Below are 21761 nucleotides of genomic sequence, written 5' to 3'. Positions count from 1 at the left end.
ACCTGAGGATGTGCAACTTTCCAGTCTCAACATTACTATGTGCAGAATCATAGAGTTGAAAGAGACCCCAAGGGCCATCAAGTCCAACCCCCTGAAATGCAGGAACACACAACCAAAGCACTCCTGACAGAGTTGTGTACAGTTCTGGGCACCGCAATTCAAGAAGGATATTGACAAGCTGGAACGGGTCCAGAGGAGGGCAACCAAAATTGTCAAAGGTCTGGAATCCATGCCCTACGAGGAGAGACTTGGGGAGCTGGGGATGCTTAGTTTGGTGAAGAGAAGTTTAAAAAGTGACATGATAGCCATGTTTAGATATTTGAAGGGATGTCATGTTGGTGAGGGAGCAAGCTTGTTTTCGGCTGCTCCAGAGTCTAGGACCAGGAGTAATGGGTTCAAGGGGAAGGAAAAGAGATTCCACCTAAACATTCGGAAAAGCTTCCTGACTGTCAGGGCTTTTCGACAGTGGAATTCACTGCCTCGGGGAGTGGTGGAGTCTCCTTCTTTGGAGGTTTTTAAAGAGAGGCTGGACGGCCATCTGTCAGGAGTGCTTTGGTCATATGCTCCTGCATTGCAGAGGGTTGGATGATGGCCCCTGGGGTCTCTTCCAACTCTATGATTCTATGTACACTCACTCTCTTTCTGAGACATACGCAAATACACGCCCGGGGGCTGTCAGCTAATAATATTTCTCCTGTGTATGCATTTGAAGTAGGAGTTCTTCACTCAGCTTAGCTTCAACCCAAGCCACATAAGACAGAAGGTGATTACAAGTTCCTAATTCAATGTGCAGGTACAGGAAATGAGATTCGAACAGCTCAAAGTAAACTCTGGCCAGGATCTGATTTCAGCCTCCTCCTGGAAAGGTATGCCACCAACTTAACAATGACAGGGATGTTATCTCATGCAAGCAGAGGCAGAGGCTGAGATCACAGCCAGCAATCCAAGACCCTGCAGGGCTTTATCTGTGAATGCAGGGACATGATCTGGGGAGAAGGACATCCTCTGAATTCTGGGCTGCGTAAACAAGCCGGCAGTCAAGTGATTGGCATGGTCAAGGCAAAAATATATAGTACATTATGAATCTGCAGAAAAACTTCAAATCTGTCATTACAATCAATTGAGGAGAGCCACCTGTAAGAAAAGAGCACAGATCTGGCATCGTCCGGAGAACAGTGAGTGCATCAGGAGAAGGCAGCATGGAGCAATGGTTAGAATGTAAGACTAGGTCTAAATCCCGACGCCACTACAGAATCTAATTGGGTGACTTGGGCTGGTCTCTATGCATTTCTCCCTTGCGCTCCCATATCACAATCCAGTTTGGAAAGGGAGCCCATCTGAACTTGTATTTGGAACAAAGTGAGGGGCTAATGGGACCAAAAAGAAGGATTGTCGCCCTGTCCCTGGAACAAGGGGTCTCCAACCCGCGGCTCTGGAGCCGCATGTGGCTCTTTCAGCCTTATACTGCGGCTCCGCGTGGCCTGGAGGTCAGAAGGTAGCATGGGCGTGTCCCTCCAGCGCAGTGCTGGAAGGAAAGGTGAGTGGAGGGGCCGAACCGGAGGCGGCTCCGTGCATGAGGGCACCGCTTTTCGTGTCCCCTCCACTCACCTCTCCTTCCAGCGCTGCCTGCTCCATTAGGCAGAGGGGGTTTCCCTGCCTGGCGCCGCTGCCTCCCAGCGTTGGAAGGAAAGGTGAGTGGAGAGGCCAAACCAGAGGCGGCTCCATGTGGAGATGCCTCTCCAGCTCAGTAGATCTTTGGGGCCATGGAAAACGGGTCCAAATGGCTCTTTGGGTGGTAAAGGTTGCCGACCCTTGCCTTGGACTATTTCAATATTAGTGGCCTTGGGTCTCAAGGAGAGGTGCTCCAATTACACCTGGTGGGCACATGCCCCCCTTTAATCAGCTTATCTATTTGCCAGGCCCCAGACCTAATCACTGAACCTGGAGTAAATATCATTATATCAATATCATTATATAAAACACCTGAACTGCACAACCTCATACAAATTAGCATTCCTCCAAGATCCTGCCAATAACAGGAAGTGCTTGAGTGCTATATTGTACAATATTGTGTACAATATCGTGTACAGTTGGTATTTCATGTTCCACTTGAATCCATATATGAATAACGCTGCAAATATAATTCAACCAGTAACTGCTGTGATCCTGTTGTTCACTCCACATTGCTTTCTGTCTTATTGCCCTTGCAGTTTCTCTTATTAAAAAGCTCCGCATTGCCTTTATTGCATTGTGTTTTGAGTACAGTTATTTCTGATTTTTGTTTGGTTTTTTCCACTGTATTCTTTTTCTTATCCACTTCCTTCTTCATTATTATCAATTTGCCAGGAACATTAGCCCACCAGACTGCAGAATCGGAAGAGCAGACTGGTGCTTCCAAAAACTATTTGACTGCTTGAAGGCGATCAATAAATTTGTTTAGGTATTTACAACCCACTCTTCTCCTTGAAGGAGACCCAAAGCAGGTTACAATATGAAGAAACTGAATGACTGCTGTGATGGGGCTTAACAGACCAGGAATCAGTTGTTGGTTCACCTGTAGTGTCTGCGAGCCTGAGGGGTTTGCCTCTTACCCTTCAACTCCCACCTGAGGGCTTGTGCCCTGAGGTTACGGCCAAGCTACAGGAAGAGGAAGGCAAGCTTGGCCCAGGTGGAACTCAGCATCTGTTGCTGGCAAGAAGCAAATGAGATCTTCCTCCCTTCCCATCAGCCAGTAGCAAAGTGGGAGTGTGGGACCTATCTAGTGGGAGTGTGGGATCTGGTCTCTGCCTGCTTTTGAGGGCTCCGATTTTTTACCCTGAAAGCTGGCATCCAGTGTGCAGATTCTAATCTGGAGAACTGGATTTGATTTCCCACTCTTCCACTTGAGTGGCAGAGGCTTATCAGGTGAACCACATGCGTTTCTGTGCTCCTACATTCCTGCTAAGTGACCTTGGGCTAGTCACAGTTCTCTCAGACCTCTCTCAGCCCCACGTACCTCACAAGGTGTCTGTTTTGGGGAGAGGAAGGGAAAGGAGCTTGTAAGCCACCCTGAGTCTCCTTACAGGAGAAAAAGGTGGGGTATAAATCCAAACTCCTCTTCTTCTTCAGGGTCTCAAAAGCTCTCTCCTAGATCTCAAAAGCAGGCAGAGATTCAGGATGAGGACTTTGGGTTAAAAATCTGCCCATGCCCCTTGGATCATCCCTGCCCTCTAGCTGTCATGGGTTTTTTTGGGGGGGAGGGCAAGAAAGAAGAGGCTTTACAGAACGGCCTAGGCCTCCCACCTACAAATGTTCATCACCACCAGCTCCATGAGTTTCTTTTTCCTTGAGAAGTCACATTCAGTAGGGCCCCGTGAGAGCCAGCATCCGTCCCGGTAAAATGCACGCAGGTGGAATGCAGAATCAAAAAGTGACATATATTGCAGAAATTGAGCAAAACAATACGGTGTTTCAACTCTATTCCTGTTCAGAGGACCGCCTGCATTTATAACCCTGGATACACCCAGGCTGACGGAGGACAAAATGTTGCCCATTTGGTGCAAGCCAGCCCCGAAACCAAGTTCCTTCACCCGAGCAACTGAATTCCAGAGACCCTTCTTAAAAATAAAGAGCGAGAAAAATCCAGTGGCTTGCTAGGTCGCCTCATTTTAAATTCTCTTAAAAAAGTAAACCCGCTCTGCAGCTTAACTGGAACACATTAATCATGGATGTGTTCGGTGCAGCGAACAAGAGCAAAAATCTAGGTTACTTTACACTGTTATTATTAAGACACATTCTCGGCTGCCTCCACAGCATCTTCGAGACTCAGCTATGCATACAAATGCCATCTGTGAACTGCACAGTCTCAAAGAACGGATCCACGTAGAACAGCCTTCGCTGCTAACAAGCCAACGACTGCCTCACGGTGAAGCAGGCAATTTTTCTCTGCGCAAAGAAGCCCGATACATGAAAACTGCATTCCCGTGTCTAAAGGTCAAGGTTGATGTGGAACGATGGCTTGGCTCCTCCGTATTGCTGCCCAGCTTTAGAGATGTACCATCTTCATAGCTCAAAAATATCTGTTCAAAGCCAGGGGAGGGGGGCGGGAGTTGCTTCCATTTTCTTCTTTCCTAATGACTTCTCTCATTAGGGCAACATTTCTCTGTTGACCTTCTGCACTGAGTCAGCTCAGTTTGGTGAATGCATTCCCTCTCCTATCTATTTTTTTCCAAAAATACATCTATTTTTTTCCAAAAAATATGTGTAGGCATTTTTTCTCTCTCTCCTTGTTTTCTTTTCCTTTCTAATTCTATCTCCATTACTGACAGCTTGGAATATTGATTTCCTTCCATTCCAGCTTGTAGCAGTTTTCCTTCAACACCTCACCTTTTTCCCCCCAGCCTTTTGCACAGCGAGATTCTCTTAGGGCCCCTCCGCACTGTAGGATTCGACCTAAGTCCGACCCGGGTACTCTGCACAGCCGTAGCGTTCGACTCGTGTCTGTCTCGGCTCCCCCCACCCCTCTCACCGTTAAATTTTCGAGCTCGACTGGGAGGTACAACTTCCTGGCGAACTCGGGTTGCACTCAAGCTGAAGCCTGAGTGCGGAATCTCCCTCGCCTCGCCTCGCCTCTGCCAGCCAGCCAATCACAGGGCAGTATTTCGGCCATGCGCAGAACAGGAGACTCGTGGCGGCAGCGAGAAGTGCGCCTTTAAAAAAATCCTCCTACTTAGCTCCCACATCGGTAAACGAAAAAAAGGGACACGCACTCACGTTTCCCGACATAGAATGGCAGGCAATGGGGAATGAGGAGCGGAAGACCGCAAGGAGGTAATCCCGCCCTCTGAACTCAGCTCCGGAGACACGAGTCAGCTGCTATGCAGAGTAACAGAGGAGTCGAGCTCAGGTAACGATTTCCGAAGACACGAGTCGAACTCTAGTTGCCTCTGCTGTGCGGAGGGGCCCTTGGATAGCTCTTAGGGCGTGGCTCAGTGGTCAAGCACTTGACCGGCATTCAGAAGGTGCCAAATTCCCAGCATCTCTAGTTAAAAGGATCAGGTTTTAGATGGTGTGCCAGTGGCAGTTGGAGCAGCAAAGACTGGCCTTGATAGACAGTGTTGTGTAGTGGTTAGAGGGTCAGACTAGGATCTGGCACAGGGGTAGGGAACCTGCGGCTCTCCAGATGTTCAGGAACTACAATTCCCATCAGCCTTTGTCAGCATGGCCAATTGGCCATGCTGGTAGGGGCTGATGGGAATTGTAGTTCCTGAACATCTGGAGAGCCGCAGGTTCCCTACCCCTGATCTGGCAGATTCAGATTTAAGCTCCACTCTGCCATTGACGCTTGCTGGGCGACCTTGGACCAGTCACAAACTCCCCACAGGGTTATTGTGAGGAAAAATAGGAAGAGAAGAGAATGATGCCAGCCCCTTCAAGGGGACAGATGGACTATGAATGAAGTAAATAAATGGACAGACCAAGTGCTTGACCCGCTATAAGATGTCTTCCTGTGTTCTAAGTTCTGGGTCATTTCCTCCAACAGGTACCCTCTTTTCACCCATCTTTGTGGAACTGGTCCCCTGATTCCCTCTCCTCACTGTAGCCCCTGTGCCATGGGGCCATCTTGGCCATGGGAATCCCCCAACATCACGGAGGACTCCTGGGGCAAAGGGATGCTGGGGGAAATCCGCCTGCATTCTCAGTTCAAACGAGTTGGCTTCAAGCAGAAATAATTGAAAAGCATCCTCCAAGTAGGACGTGGGATAAGGAGAGAAGGAAAAAACAAAGGAGTGGGATGCATCAAAACGTAAATGCCACATAAACAGCTGCCGGCACATCCCACCAAGACCAACCATGACTTAATCCACCTTATTTTTCTACAAAATACTGCAAGCGTTTACCCACAGCCACACACGTGATCTTACAAATAAATAAAAAATGAAAAAGGGCAGGGCACACAGATCTCCCCGTTTTCCACCTATCTTTCCAAGAGGACACCCTTTCGCTTCAACCAAATATCCTTAGCGCAGTACGGTGATGGCCGAAACTAATTGTCCACCGAGGTGCCAGAGGCGTAGACCTTCAGGAGCCCCTCTCTGGGGGGACTTGACACACACAGAGGGATTGCGAGTCATGTGGGGGGTGGAAAATCACACCCACACACACATCTAGGCTGGCCTGGGCCACTGAGCAGGGAGGACTCGGCTGGCGGGCCTGGTGCCTGTGCTCTGGGTGGCTGCTGCCCGGGGGTGGGGGTGGGGGGGCAGAGGAGGCAGAGATGCTAGAGAGGCACAGAGCGGTGTGTGCGGGACTTGCTGGAGGCTAGAGCAGGCTGGCCCCTGCTCGAGCAGGTGGGGCGGAGGAAGAGGGAGCCAACCGTTTTTTTCTAAACTAAAACCTCAGCATTCAGGTTAAATTGCCGAGTTGGCACTTTGCGATAAATAAGTGGGGTTTGGGTTGCAATTTGGGCAGTCTCAAAACTGTCCTGGTGCCATGTCCTCTATGACCGGACTCTATGTTTGCCTTCTAAATAGTGCGTTTTCAAGTTCGGCAGGTGTGTGTGACTAACTGATCTCCTCCCGTATGATAAACAGCTGCTCTCTTTTAGTTGTGTTGCCGTGTCCTTTCCAGTTGCTCCAGCTCTCCGCCCAATTCACATAAAGCGCTCCGTCCCTTAATCTATAATCCACCGTTGTAATCAAATTTGACAGATGTACTCCTGGGTCAGCAGCATGACCATTTCCTTCGGCTTCTCGAAATGCACATCAGAATGGACTGGGAGCTACGGCTGGCTCAAATGCTGCCCACGCAAGGCAAGTCCAAGGATTAAAACTAACAGGATTTTTTGAGGGGGGAAAAAAGGGAAAGAGGGTTGCTGCACTGGTGCGAATGAAAATCCGAACACAAAAGTCGCCTGATATCTTTCATTAAGACCAACTGAAAAGACACAAACACCAGTGTGGAAATTTTAATGACCTCCAGAACGCTAAATGTTTGGGCTGCCAACTATGGCCTGGGGGAAAAAAATCCCTTTTTAAAAGGTGTTTTTAAAAGGCTACTTTCCCCTCAATTATTCTGAAGGGAAAAATTGGGAATTTTGAGGAGAACTGGGAAAAAACACTTGCCAACGGTGGGATTCAGCCGGTTCGCCCCACTTCGGCAGAACCGGTTGTTAAAATGGTGCTTGTAAACAACCAGCCGTTACATTATTTGAATCCCACCACCGGAACCGGTTGTTAAATTATTTGAATCCCACCACTGAACACGCCCATTAGATATTTTCTCTTTTAGAACAAGTGAAATGCTTTCAAAGACAAGGGGTGATGATAAGAGAAAATTTGTACCCACCAGGCTGAAGACTAAAAAATCACAAAGGATTTTTATAGCATCAGAGCAGTGTTGAAACATTATTTCAAAGCAATTTTGAACAATACAGGTACATAGGAACACAGTAATTATTTTTATCTTTTTTTAACACAATAACAGCAACGGCTAGCCAGAATCTAGATAATTACTGGCCTCGTGAAACCTTCAAGGCTGTTCTGTAAAACAAAATAAAAAAACAAGTTACACATATTGTAAATAATGTCTTATCATTCTCTGTAGATTATATGTTAGAGCATTGAAAAAAATCCCTGTTCTTTGCTTCTAAGTATTTTCATGTTTTGGAATTGGTGTTCCTTGTATATAGTGATGTTTTGTGTAACATGTTTTTTTATTTTGTTTTACAGAACAGCCTTGAAGGTTTCACGAGGCCAGCAATTATCTAGATTCTGGCTAGCTGTTGCTGTTATTGTGTTAAAAAAAGATAAAAATAATTACTGTGTTCCTATGTACCTGTATTGTTCAAAATTGCTTTGAAATAATTTTTCAACACTGCTATGATGCTATAAAAATCCTTTGTGATTTTTTAATCTTCAGCCTGGTGGGTACAAATTTTCTCTTATCATCATTGTGGGTGTACCTTACCCTTAATCTTTTGTTCAAAGACAATAAGGGGGGCATGACATATACTGCTCTCACAGTGCAATCTAAAGGGGGGAGGAAACCCACTGAAAAAGTTAAGATACATGTTCTAAGGGAGTATAAGGTACATCAGCTTGAAGTTCTCTCTCAGGTATATTTGCAGTTTTGCTCATAGAAAACTGAGGCATTTTTAAGTGTTAAATTCCATAAACATGTCAAATATTACAACTTTATATCCTATGTTAGAGATAATGCATTTTATGCTGTTAAAACAATGATTAAGTTTAGGTTTGACAGGATAGTAAGCATTGCATATTTTATTCCCTCCTCACACCAAGATTTCGGGGGGGGGGGGTTCTATCTGGGGGGAAACGTTTTTTTCTGTGGCTTCAATATTTCCAGAAATTTTGTATCTCTACCTAAAATCTCTGAAGCTCCCATTTTCTCTAGCAGACCTGATCTCTGTGGGGTAGATGTTTAAAAAGCATAGGATATGTTCGTTGGGGCAGAGAGAAAGCCTTGCATTGCAGGTTATGGTGTTAAGGTTTCTTTGTGTGCACAATGTAACGGATGCGCCCACACTGAAGGGCTGGTGTGTGTGAAAGGCCTAATGAAAAGGCCTTAGTGACAGCCAGAGTTATACAGAAGGCTCCACTATACAAGAGAACCCACTTGATTGGTCGAGCAGAGGCACAGTTGTCTATGGCCAGGGTTAGGGGGAGCCAAAGTGCTAGCAGCATAAATAGACAGTGTAGTGCAGTGGTGGCGAACCTATGGCACGGGTGCCAGAGGTGGCACTCAGAGCCCTCTCTGTGGGCACGCATGCACAGAGTTCGTCACATGGGAGGGGTGGTGGAAAATCACCCCCCCCACACACACACATCTAGGCTGGCCTGGGCCTCTGGGCACGACGTGTAGGTAACCCTGTTAAGTGCTGTTAAACCCCACTGATTTTCATGGAAAGAACTAAAGCACAATCCTTTACCTGGGAGTAAGCTCAGTTGCTGGCAATGGGGCTTGCTTCTAAACCCCGCTAGGGTCGTGATTCACCCATTCGAAGCGTTGCACAGTTGCTTCAAAGCAAAGCTGCCGACTACCACCAAGCTTACTCCTGAGTAACGCTCGCCTCGGAGCCAACTGTTTTTTCTAAACTAAAACCTTAGTATTCAGGTTAAATTGCTGTGTTGGCACTTTGCGATAAATAAGTGGGTTTTTTGTTGCCGTTTGGGCACTCAGTCTCGAAAAGGTTCACCATCACTGGTGTAGTGCCTGTCAGAGTTGAGTCAAGATTGGGAGAGAGATTCAGGAAGAGCCAGAGTTTGACAGAGAACGGTCTGTCAGGTCTGAAGCTGAAGGCCCCCTTCCGCACATGTAGAATAATGCGTTTTCAATCCAGTTTCACAACAGTTTGCGAATGGATTTTGCTATTCCGCACAGCTTCAAAGAGCATTGAAAGCAGATTGAAAGAGTATTATTCTGCATGTGCAGAAGGGGCCATAGTTTCTGTCTCAGCCGAGTTAGCTGACAGAAGTCCAGTCACTCTACAAGCTGAGGAGGCTTGTCTGAGAAAGGAGGCCCTGAGTTTGGTGCAAAGTGACGCGCCAGTCAGTGGCTTGACAGTGAATACTGACCAGACCTAGAGTCTGCCCTACCCCTGTGTAACACCAGTCTGGGAAAAGCCCGATCCAGAGGCAGTGAAGCCAAATTGGGATTAGTGTGAGAGAGGGAGGCTATGTGTGCCTGAATCTCACTGGGCATTGGCTGTGTGTGCGTGTATTCAGTGGGTTGTAGTTCAGAAAGGACTAGTGTCTGTCTGTGAAGAAATTTAGTAGATCTAAAGCAAAATCGTTCCTGAAGAGACACCTGCGTGTGTCTGTGTGAAACCTAAGTAACATCTGAAACTCTGTAATTTTTAAGTGAAAAGAACCTCTCTGAAACAATCAAGTTTTAGTACCTCTCTGAGCCAGTTTAAGGAGCCTTTCTCTTGTTTTTAAAATAAATTTAATTAGTTGTGTTCAAGTTACCCTCGTGCCAGCCTGCATTTGTGTGTGAGAGATTGAAGAGTGCCTGTTTGTGTGGCTAGAATCTCAACCAATTTGAGTTTCCTCCATTTTTTTTGATTAAGGGACTCTGAAGGACATTCCCCTCAAACCAAGAACGAATGTGAGGTGGGATCCTTTATTATATTTGGCAGCCAGCGGCAGTTTTGGGGTTCCTAGTTCCTTCTCTTCAATGGTGGCAGCAGAGTGAAAGGAAGATCCTTGAACACTAGTCTGGGATATTTTGGGTGGCAAAGGAAACCCCACTGGTCAGTTTAGTGGGAACCTCGATTGTAGGCTACATGTCCCGTTACAATTGGTGGCTAGCGGTGGGATAATATCTCTCCCTCGCCCGGAATATAAGGACTCCGTTACACACATCCTATAGAACAAGGATCCCTGTGAGCACCTTTGGAATTCTGACACAATATGGCGGGCACAGCCACAAAATGGCTGTCTTTGGAGGCACAGCCTGGCACAACAAGGCTGTTGAGCCTTAGCTTCAGTCCTAAAGTGAAGAGCTTTGTGCTGTGGTGGCAGCTGTGGTGAAAGCAATAATAATTTAAAAAAACCACAGGAAACATTTCACCAAAAACAACCACCACCCCAAAACCTGAGAGCACATCTTTTTTGCCTATGGCACCAAAATTATAGAACCCCCTTTCCCCAGAATATTCATCTGTCACCTTCTGTCACTGTCTTTTGCCAGCGGGTGAAGACTTGTTTTGTTTGGTGTTACCTCAAGGATCCCTCCGTTGTGCCCCATGTTTCAATTACTGTTTTACGTGCTTTTACTGTACAGGGTAGTTTTATGATATATTTATATAAACTATTTATATGCCATTAAAGGTATTCGAAATCGAAATCGAATGATATATTTATGGAGTTCTGTTTTAAATGCTAGCTGCCTTGGCAAAAAAAGGCAGACTATAAATTTTGTAAATGAAATAGCAGTTGGTCAATGTCTCAACTCCATGCAGAAGAACGGGTTCCTTAGAAGACTGAGAACAGAGGAAAGATGTAGTAACCCTTGTGTTAATTTCTTAAACATCAGGAAAAACATCCTGACAGTAAGGGCTGTCTGACACTGGAATGCACTACCTCGGAGTGCAGTGGAGGTTTTTGTTGGAGGTTTTTTGTTGGAGGTTTTTAAAGAGAGGATCGATGGCCATCTGTCAGTAGTGCTTTGATTGTGTGTTCCTGCACTGTAGGGGGTTGGACTTGGTGGCCCTTGGGGTCTCTTCCAACTGTGTGATTCTATGAGGCCAGAAAATATTTTTAATAATTTCATAACTTAAGTAATTTTTGTTCAGGCACATATTCAAAGCATACAACTTCTATCACCTTCTCAAGATTTTTGAGGGGCTGACTTAAAACCTGATAATTTAGGGGCTAATAGTGTCTGCTGGCACAGCCGAAAAGCAGCAAGACCTTCAGTTGTAACTTGGCATGTGCGACACAAGCAAATAAAACATGTCATACATATTATAATACAGCCTACTGAAAATGTGTAAATGAGCTCCTTCCCACAGGGCTTGTGTGTATTTCCAATGCGGTTCTTTTCACTGAGCAAACCAACGATCCCCGCTTGACAGTATGTACCTCCGAGTGATTTAAAACATAAAAGCAGCCATGTAAGCCAAGCTGGAGCAAAACATTCAGTTTGTCTGCCAGTAAACCACTCCCAAATAAAAAGCAAATACTATTAAGGCTTGGTAGTGAAAGATTAGAAGTCCGGCCGATTATATTAGCAATGTGATAAGGGCATTTTCCAGAAATCAGCATTAGGCCAAATTCAGTGCTATGATTCCCTGCCACAAAAACACAATAATTCATTTGCAATATTGATTGGTTTCACCTGACTCAATGCCATTTTCCTGGCCATTAGTCACACACCCTTGAGCTAATTTTGCTAAAAGGCTTCAGGGAGATGTTAGCCAATGGCCCAATGGAACTTCTAAAAACCGCCCAAACACACCAAAATCAAAGGGCTTCTGCAGCTGATAGCTTCCTCAATCCCAGTGGTGGCGAACCTATGGCACGGGTGCCAGAGGTGGCACTCAGAGCCCTCTCTGTGGGCACGCATGTACAGAGTTTGTCACATGTACAGAGTTTGTCACACACACACATCAAGGCTGGCCTGGGCCTCTGGGCACGACGTGTAGGTAACCCTGTTAAGTGCTGTTAAACCCCACTGATTTTCATGGGAAGAACTAAAGCACAATCCTTTACCTGGGAGTAAGCTCGGCTGCTGGCAATGGGGCTTGCTTCTAAATCCCCCTAGGGTCATGATTCACCCATTCGAAGCGTTGCACGGTTGCTTCAAAGCAAAGCTGCCGACTACCACCAAGCTTACTCCTGAGTAACGTAAGCCTCGGAGCCAACCGGTTTTTTCTAAACTAATACCTCGGTATTCAGGTTAAATTGCTGTGTTGGCACTTTGCGATAAATAAGTGAGTTTTTGGTTGCAGTTTGGGCACTCAGTCTCGAAAAGGTTCACCATCACTGCTCTATCCATTTTTATCCAGCCATTCCACTGAGAAGCTCAGGGTTGTAAACACAGCTCCACCCCCCCGACATCTTGTCATCACAACAACCCTGTGAGGTAGGTTGGGCTGAGAGAGAAACTGGCCTGATGCCATCTAAAACCAGTTAAAAGTCTAGGGACAAAGAATTGTTTAGACATGGTGCTTAGAGAAAAGTAAGGTGAGCCTCAGTGGGGAGGGAAATCCACAGGCAAGGCACCACCACTGAAAAGGCTCTGTCTCTGGTTACAAACCACCCTCCCCTCTGGAGCTGGGAGCACAGTATTTCTAGCTCTCCCTCGGGAAGTCTTTTGTGCCCCGTTTGCTGGCATATTCTCACTTGCATTATTAGGTATGAAACTACTGCTTTGGGAAAACTCTGCTGAGGAACTTTTACCATGTTGACTTGTATAGTCTGTCTCAGAAAAAGATGTTAGTGGGTTGCATATTCCTCTGCCTGACCTTCTTTGTTGTACAATGCTCTGCCTGGGTCCCAGTGCCCACCAAGCTCCTCTCCCCCCATCTGTTTGATAGTCGTTTGATGAATGATAAAGTGCCATGTTCAATTATGCAAAAAAATAATAATGGCTTTGACAAAGGCAGCATGTAAAAATGAATGAAAATTCTCATATTGGTTTGGAACTCTTATCAATACTCTAATGCGGAAGTAGACAATTTTCTCAATTGTTGCACCTCAACCGACGGTACTACCATCTTGTTCTGAGACAGTAACTTGAACTTATCAACGATGATGCCTCATAAGTCTTTTTGGCCTCTCAAGGTCAGCACTGTCTATTCCAGGGGTCCTCAACTTTTTTTGAGCACATTTGGAATTCTGACACAATGTGGTGGGCAAAGCCATGCCACAAAATGGCTGCTGCAGGAAATGAAGCCAGCCACAAAATGGCTGCCACAGCTGAACTTCAATGAAGATCCTTGTGCTGTGGCTGCTGCTTCCAAAGCCACATTTTAAAGAATCTGCACAGCCCGGCAAATCTCCAAAGGCCAATCAGAAATCTTATTTTTATTTAGTTATTTATTTATTACTTTTGTATACCGCCCTCCCCTGAAGGGCTCAGGGCGGTGAACACAAGAGTATACAATCAGAGCACAAGGTAAAATCAACAGCAGCCAAGAATAATTAAATTGTGGCTCTGTACATTTTAAAACTAAACCCCGTTAAAACACAGCGTTCTAATTACAAACACAATAGATGGCGTCCCACATCCTAATCCCCTTAAAAGGGGGGGGGGATGGCAGGGTCTACTGATGTTATAAAGAAGGGGGGGCAATCAGCGGCCGGCCTCCCCAAAAAGCCCGGTGGAACAGCTCGGTTTTACAGGCCCTGAGGAACTCACCAAGATCCCGCAGGGCCCGGACAGCTGGAGGAAGAGCGTTCCACCAGGCAGGGGCAAAGAACCACTTGGCCCCACCCACTTTCTAAAAACACTTGGTGGGTGGCAGGAAAGGTGTTGGTGGACATCATGGTGCCCAATGGCACCACACCGGGGACCCTGGTCTCCTCAATTTTTACAACAATTACTGAAACCTGCCTCTAGGTATGCAGTTTTCCATGGGAAGGTTGGCTCTAAATGCTTAATAACAAAAAATAGGGAGATCAGGCTCCCCAAAGCTACCGTAACTCAGCCCCTCAACTGTTTACCAGCAGCGCAAATTTTCCCACACGCACAGGAAAACACTTCTGATCTGCGAATAAGGAAACAGGATGACAGATGGCACTTGAGCAGTCCAAGAAAGACACGGTCACGCTCCTGAAGCCTGCCAAGACTTACACAAAACAGATCGGGAGGAAAGGAATCAAAACAACCCTGCTTTTTGCTTGAGAGCAAGAGAACATGGACTTAGTAGCAGAGGAAGCGGCGCACACATGAAACCAGACCAAATTGCTTAGGTAGAGCCGTTCAGGTTCTCAGTTGGGGGGGGGGTGTGTGTCTTTCTTAGCCCCACACTTGAGAGCCAAAAATACCACTTGGAAACTTGAATGCACAAGAAGAATAAGAGTTTGGATTTATACCCTACCTTTATCTCCTGTAAAAAGTCTCAAACAACGGTGCAGTGAGGATGGGGAGTTCAAACTCCAGGCGCAAACTGAAGGGATCGTGTGAGGGGTGCATTTGGCCATCCCTCCCTCCCATGAGTGAGGAGCTGGTGCATTTGAGCTGCCTGCTTCTCCTGTGCCCACCTCCCCTCCCCCACCAGTTTCTGCCACTCCTGTCCTTGGGTTGCAGTCACTGTGGCCACTGGCCACCCGCCCGCCCGCCCTTCACTTGGCCTTCTGCCACGGGCTGGGTGAGGCAGCACCTTCAAGCGGCTGTCAGGAAGAATTCAGAGACTTCTCTCCCCCCTGCCCAGGAGCAAGGAGGTAGGGTGTTTGCGCTGCCTGCACCTCTTCCTCCTATGCCTCCACCAGCCTGATTTGGGGCTGCTGCCCCTTTGGCCTCCAGACACCTGCCTGCCTTTGCAGCTCACTGCTTCCTCAAGATGCCCATGAAGTGGAGGAGGCACGCTTCCCCTGCTCTGATGGGGAGGTGAGTGGGGATACCCCCCTCCATGGCTTCCTTCTCCTCAGAGGAAACTACCTGGGGATTCCCCCTATTTCTGGCAAGGGGGGGCCAAGTCGGAGCAGAGAGAGGCTGGGGACCCCCCCCCCCTTCAGCCTTTCTGTCAGAGTGGACCCCCCCCCCCCCGAAGCAGAAGAAGGCTGTTGTTGCTCACCTCTTCCTGCACAGCACTTCTTTCTGTCTTCCTTTCTGACTTTCAGCCTTTCTGTCAGAGTGGTGTCCAGGTGGGTGCAATTTCAATGGCTGCCCCAAGCACCACTTTGTGTTGTTACACCCCTGGTCTCAAAGCAGCCTACAAACTGCTTTGCGGCAGCCAGACTCCTCTCTGGAGCAAATAACCTTAGGGGACTGTAGGATTACTGTCCTATACCAACTACACTGGCTGCCGATCGAAAATCGGGTCATGTTTTTAAAGTTTCCTTTTGTATTGACCTTTAAAGCTATTCATGGGCTCCTACCTCTGCTTATCTTAAGGGACCGCCTCTCTCCTATATCGCCTCTTCTATGCCCCTCCTCAAGCTCATCAGAGAAGGACCTACTGGTGATCCCTGGGCCCCAAGCATGATCCTGCTGGCCTCTACAAGGGCCAGGGCTTTTACGGCTCTGGCCCCTACCTGGTGGAACAGGCTACCAAGTGAGATCAGGGCCCTGCGGGACTTACAAAGTTTCCGCAGGGCCTGTAAAACGGACCTGTTCCGCCAGGCATTTGGCCAGCCGGGATGATGTCAACTAGCCATAAGAACATCTGGCCTCCCATGGGTTCATAAAGGGGAATAGAAGAGCTGAAGCCATCTATAGTTTAATATTTTATGTATTTTAGATAAATTATATATATGATGTTTTAAACTTTTATTGTGGATGGAAACCGCCCTGAGCCTTCGGGGAGGGCGGTATATAAATATAATAAACAAACAAACAAACAAACAAACAAACAAACAAACAAACAAACTCCTTCCCTTCCTCTCCCCACAACAGACGCCTTCTAAAGTAGGAGGGGCTGAGGGAACTCCAAGGTCACCCAGGAGGCTTCATGTGTAGGAGCAAGGAAACAAACCCAGTTCACCAGATAACAGTTTGCCGTTCACGTGGAGAATCAAACCTGCTATCCAGATGAGAGTCCACTGCTCTTAACTACTATACCACGCTGGCTAAATGAGCTCTATGATACTGCCCTAGCAACATTGGTGACAAAGCATTTTATTGATTGATGTAATTATGTTGCAGTACTGAGCTTTTTTTAAAAAAAAATTGAAATATCTTTCTTAATTGCCTGATGGCTGTTTTAGGCTAATAAAATTTTGTATTAATGCTTTTGGTGACTACTTGTTCTTATTAGAATTTGGGCATGCTTTTTGTTACCAGCTTATTTCATAGAATCATAGAGTTGCAAGAGACCAGAAGGGCCATCAAGTCCACCCCCTGCAATGCAGGAACACACAATCAAAGCACATAATCAATTATCATTTATTCATTTGGCATATTTCTATGCCCTCTCTTCAGTTCTGCTGGAGGTAAGGTACAACTGAAAACCACAATATAAAACACGAGCCTTCACAAAAACACAAGCCAACGTACACCAACAGCACATCCAATAACAGTAGACCATAAAACCCCTAACAAAAAGCCTGAGTAACAAAGAAGCTTGGCACCTAAATGAATGTAGGTGTCTGGTGAGTCCCAGGGGCAGGGGCATTCCAAACTCTAGGAGCCATCACAGAAAAGGCCCTGCTTCTATTCATGTCGGGGCACACAGAGTTGAGATTGAGAGGCAGACCACCGGTGGTCTGGACTGTATTTATTGTTTTGGGTTTGGATCTCAGATAGTACAAATTATTATGATTAACAAGCCATACCTGTCAAGCACCCACCCCATCATCAGTTGTCTATGACCTTCCCGCAATCACTTACCCTATGGATCAAATGGGGAAATTGTGGAAAATCAAGCAGAGGGTTACAGTGAAAGGCAAAAGTTACCTTCCCACTTTTCTGTGAGTGGAGAGACAGCTACCGTGGTGGCTAACCTGTGGCACTCCAGATGTTCATGGACTACAATTCCTATCAGCCCCTGCCAGCATGGCCAATTGTTCATGGACTACAATTCCCATCAGCCCCTGCCAGTATGGCCAATTGTTCATGGACTACAATTCCCATCAGCCCCTGCCAATACACACATCTGGAGTGCCATAGGTTCACCACCACTGGAGGATCTAAGCCTACATATTTAATACCTGTTGCAAGGGTTTTTTCAGGTGTTTACTGAAGAAGAAGACGAAGATGAAGATGAAGATGAATAATAATAATAATAATAATAATAATAATAATAATAATAATAATAATAATAATAATAATAATAATTTGGATTTATATCCCCCCTTTTTCTCCTGCAGGAGACTCAAAGGGGCTGACAATCTCCTTGCCCTTCCCCCCTCACAACAAACACCCTGTGAGGTAGGTGGGGCTGAGTGTGAAATTCAAATAGATAAAATAATAAAGATCACCTATTTAACCCACTCAAACAAGGGGAGATTTAGGAGAGGGTTACCGTCCATTCCTAAGGGACACACCCCACATTTGATCTGAGCCCCACAGCAGTGATCAGGCAGAATTGGGGGTGGGGAGAAGTCCGGGCAGCTGCTACGGCTGCGCTCTGAGTTCAAAGAACCACAACAACAGCACAATGATGACAAAAGCCTCTTGGGTGAAATGGATAAGGAATTTTAACTGATAAAACATATTTTTACCTACTCGGCACCATTTAGCTTATTTTTTTGTCTTCAGAAGGAAACATTACCTGATTCACACACCACAGATCCCGGCTTCAGCTCCAGCATCATGGTGATGAAAGAGATGTCAGTCGAATACAGAATCTGAGTCCGGTGGGGGAGATTCAGAGTCCACAGTTCTGGCGTCGGATGAAGAATATACACCCAGCCCCCTTTGCTACAGGTCACCTTGGAGCCGAACCGCTTCCCAATCAGGTCAGTGGAGTGTCTGATCACACCGTATTTGGTCTGAGTTTTACCGCCCTGTTGCACTTTCACCGGGAACATGGACTCGTGGCCCAGGAAGACGATGGCTGTATCGCCTTCTTTAATCGTTTCGCCATATTCAATGAAACTCATGGTGATAATCTTCCAATCACAGCTAAGGAAGAAGAAGAAAACCCATTTGAGGATTTTCCTCTTATGCCCCTGACTCCTTACCAGGATTTCTACATGGCACGGTGTCAGGAGTGTCGCCTGCCTCCTCCTGGCATCAGACAAAAGGCGTTCAGAAAGACACTGTACAGAGGAATATAATTTCCACTGGGGAGGGGGCTCGATCACTGACCTTCAATATAACCACATCTGTCATATGTTAATGGGCCTTTTCTTTGTTTGACCTGTTTCTATGCCAGTGTTTCCCAACCTTTTCGAGGTCAGGGTACCCTTGACCTCACTCTTCATATCTCACGGCACCCCTGCCGCCACCCTCCACCTTCCCCTCCCATTGCCCCTGCTTGCCACACACCCCACCTTCCCCTCCCAGGGTGCGGGTGGGGGTGGCTGCTGACCTTGTGGCAGGCCTTGCCCCATGGGCCAGCTCCATGTCCTTGCTGGCGCCAGTGGGAGACACCACAAAAATGAGGGGGGGCGGTAGTGTTGCCGCGGTACCCCTGGGACATGCTCACGGCACCCCAGGGTACCAGGGAACCCTGGTTGAGAATGGCTGCTCTATGCGCTTAGACATGTGGATAAGTAGGATGACCCTGCTTGGTACTCCGGATGGGAGGAGGGAGGCTGCGGGTGCGGCCCAGAAGGAGACTATCGCTGTCCTGGCCTCGGGATACTTGTCTGGGAAAACAGTCTTTCACACCTTGTTTTCTCACATTCCTTGGAAAGTTGGGAGAGGGAAGTCCAGGGGAGAGAAAGGGGAATAAATATGACTGTAACAGCCAGGGTTATCAGAACTGGCTTTCTGAAGAGGAATCCTTGTTTCCAACCCAGTAAAGACTACTGATCCTGTCTGGCAACCCTGGATACTATATTTAAAGGGAAAGATAGATATCGATTTTCATCCAATTGATTACTAAAGGTATATGTTTATTTTCAACAATAATAATAGGATAACCAAGAAATTAGATGTAATTTAATTTAATATTAGACAGTCTGATTAGACATAAAAACTGAACAATGGGTTCAGAAGGATTATAAACTGCTAGAAATGTTACAGTATTCAATAAATAAATGTATTCTTTTGAAGAAGTCGCTCTTTATATAGCCAGATTATAGAATGAATTTATTTAATTGCATCAATTTTTTGTATTAACCTAGATATACATCAGATTGATTACTTTATATTGTTTGTTGTTGATGCTATTACTTATGTATGTGATTATTACCAAAGTGCAAAAATAAAATTTATTTAGAAAAAAAGACTACTGATCCTGTATCCAGAGTCCGCTTATTGATTGTTGGTCCAAGACCTGACACGTAGCTTTTCTCTCACTTCCATCCAATACCACACACAGAAGGGACCTTTCCCCTGTGCAGCTCGTGTGGTCCACATCCCTCATTAAAAATGGAAAAAATGCCCATATGCCCCACTGTTCTCTTTCTCCCACTGACAGCCAGGGTGGCGTCATGGTGGAAGTCTGAAGCCTACAGCCCTAGAACCGAATACAGCTCTTTTAAAAAGAAAGCAAACTCTTTAAGCTTAGCTGTATCGTAGGGGTAAGAGGCACAGTTGGAAAACAGGAAAACCCAAAAGTGAAATGTATCAATCCATTAACCGAGGCCAGGACCTTCAGTTTGCAAGACCTGAGCAAAGCTGTTAATAGAAGGATACTTCAGGGTCGCTAATTAAAGAGTGTGTTTGTGTATAGTGCTGTTCAGTTGCAGCCAACCTATGGTGGCCCCAGCAAGGAGCTTTCAAGGCAAGTGACAACCAAAGGTGGTTTGCCATTGCCTTCCTTTGCAAAGTCTTCCTTCTAAGTGAGCCAGAGTGGTGTAGTGGTTAGGAGCAGGTGCACTCTAATCTGGAGAACCGGGTTTGATTCCCTGCTCTGCTGCTTGAGCTGTGGAGGCTTATCTGGGGAACCAGATTCGCTTGTGCACTCCAGCACACACCAGCTGGGTGACCTTGGGCTAGTCACAGTTTTTCGGAGCTCTCTCAGCCCCACCCACCTCACAGGGTGTTTATTGTGGGCGGGGAAGGGAAAGGAGATTGTAAGCCCCTTTGAGTAGCCTTGCAGAAAGAAAGGGGGGATATAAATCCAAACTCATCATCTTCTAAGTACTGACCCTACTTACCTCCCGCGATCTGACGGGCTCGGGCTATACCATGCCACCTTCCTTCCCCTCTAATTCATCGGATCACCATAAATCAGAAGTGACTTGACAGTGTGTATTACATACACACAAGAGGAATACTAAAGTATGTTAAGGGAGTGGCAGACAGAGGTGGTTTTTCAGACTGAAGGGCTTCTTAGGCTACAGGGACAGGCTAGTCCATGTGAGACAAGGGTTCAAATCCAAGGATGGAACTTTGTGGGCCCGTCTCCCTCTCCCAGCTCATCACACCCTTACAGGGCTGTTGTGAAGTTTAAGTCTGAAATCATTCAGCAAAAGAGAAAGCATTTTACAGGGGCTGCTTTGCATCCTCCCAGCAGTCCAGGGCTGAAGCCCAGAAACCAAACAGTGGTTCTGAATATGAAGCGCTCCTAAAGATCCGAGCATTTACTACACACCGCCAATCCAATCTTTGCTTCAGAAACCGCTGGAGGGGAAAGCTCTAACGTCCAACACATGCTCTATTAGAAAACAATTAAGAGCCAAGTGCAGTTAATTCCGAGAAGCTAATAACCATCGTGAGCATTCACTTCGAGTTAATTAACTTCCATTATCCGTTTCCAGGGCGATAGGAATTAAAGAACAAAAGCTGTTCAGAGTCACTGTCGGAGGCTGAGTAAGCGCGAGGGCGGTGGCAGAACCTCCCAAAGTTCGATCCCCGCCGTCTCCAGTAAGAAGCCTCACAGTGCAACTACAGGATGATGAAGAAGAGGAGTTTGGATTTATATCCCACCTTTCTCTCCTGCAAGGAGACTCAAGGTGGCTTACAAGCTCCTTTCCCTTCCTCTCCCCACAAAAGACACTTTGTGAGGCAGGTGGGGCTGAGAGTTCAGGAAAAACTGTGACTGGCCCAAGGTCGCCCAGCAGGAATGTTCACCAGATAAGCCTCCGCCACTCAGGTGGAGGATGTGAAAGGTTTCCAAGCCGGGACCCCGGGGAGCCTCTGCCAGCTAAAGCAGCCACTGCTGACGACCCAGACGGGTCTAGTCCGATATAAGGGAAGCTTCGCCCGGCTTCCCTCACAGGAAGGTCCGCTCTCTTACCTCTGAAAGTGTTTGTATTCGCATCTAGGAAGAGAAGCTCTTTCCCACGTGCTCTTGCGGCTTCCTGCTTGGCGTCGCAGGCTGCTGACGCACGCAATCCGCTCCCCGCCCAAGAGCTCCCCGGCTTTGCAGCCTCCTCCTCCTCCTCTTCTCTTTGCAGCTCCGCAGTTGCAGAGCTGCTCTTTGGGTGCTCCCGCATCAATGACATCCCCGGGGGTTTTGCACCCTTGAGATGTGTCGCTTTAAAGCCTCGAGCAGACAACACGTTTGAAGCCCTTTGAGTCTCTCTCTCTTTGCA

The 21761-nt window shown here is 46.8% G+C and overlaps 1 protein-coding gene across 1 annotated transcript in view; it reads right to left on the bottom strand.

Moving 5' to 3' along the window:
- The window catches only part of TRMT61A (tRNA methyltransferase 61A), a 57014-nt gene extending 35461 nt beyond the window's left edge, over positions 1–21553 (bottom strand). The window contains exons 1-2 of the mRNA XM_048483308.1: positions 21464–21553; positions 17882–18234 (exon numbers count right to left, since the gene is read on the bottom strand). Of these exons, the coding sequence (XP_048339265.1) occupies positions 17882–18212 (331 nt within the window). The 5' untranslated portion in view covers positions 18213–18234; positions 21464–21553. The remainder of the gene's footprint in view (positions 1–17881; positions 18235–21463) is intronic.
- Positions 21554–21761: the final 208 nt, after the last annotated feature.

This window comes from Sphaerodactylus townsendi, linkage group LG02, assembly GCF_021028975.2.
Source record: "Sphaerodactylus townsendi isolate TG3544 linkage group LG02, MPM_Stown_v2.3, whole genome shotgun sequence".
In the NCBI taxonomy this organism is placed as follows: Eukaryota; Metazoa; Chordata; class Lepidosauria; order Squamata; family Sphaerodactylidae; genus Sphaerodactylus; species Sphaerodactylus townsendi.
This window is presented reverse-complemented; position numbering and strand designations above follow the sequence as displayed.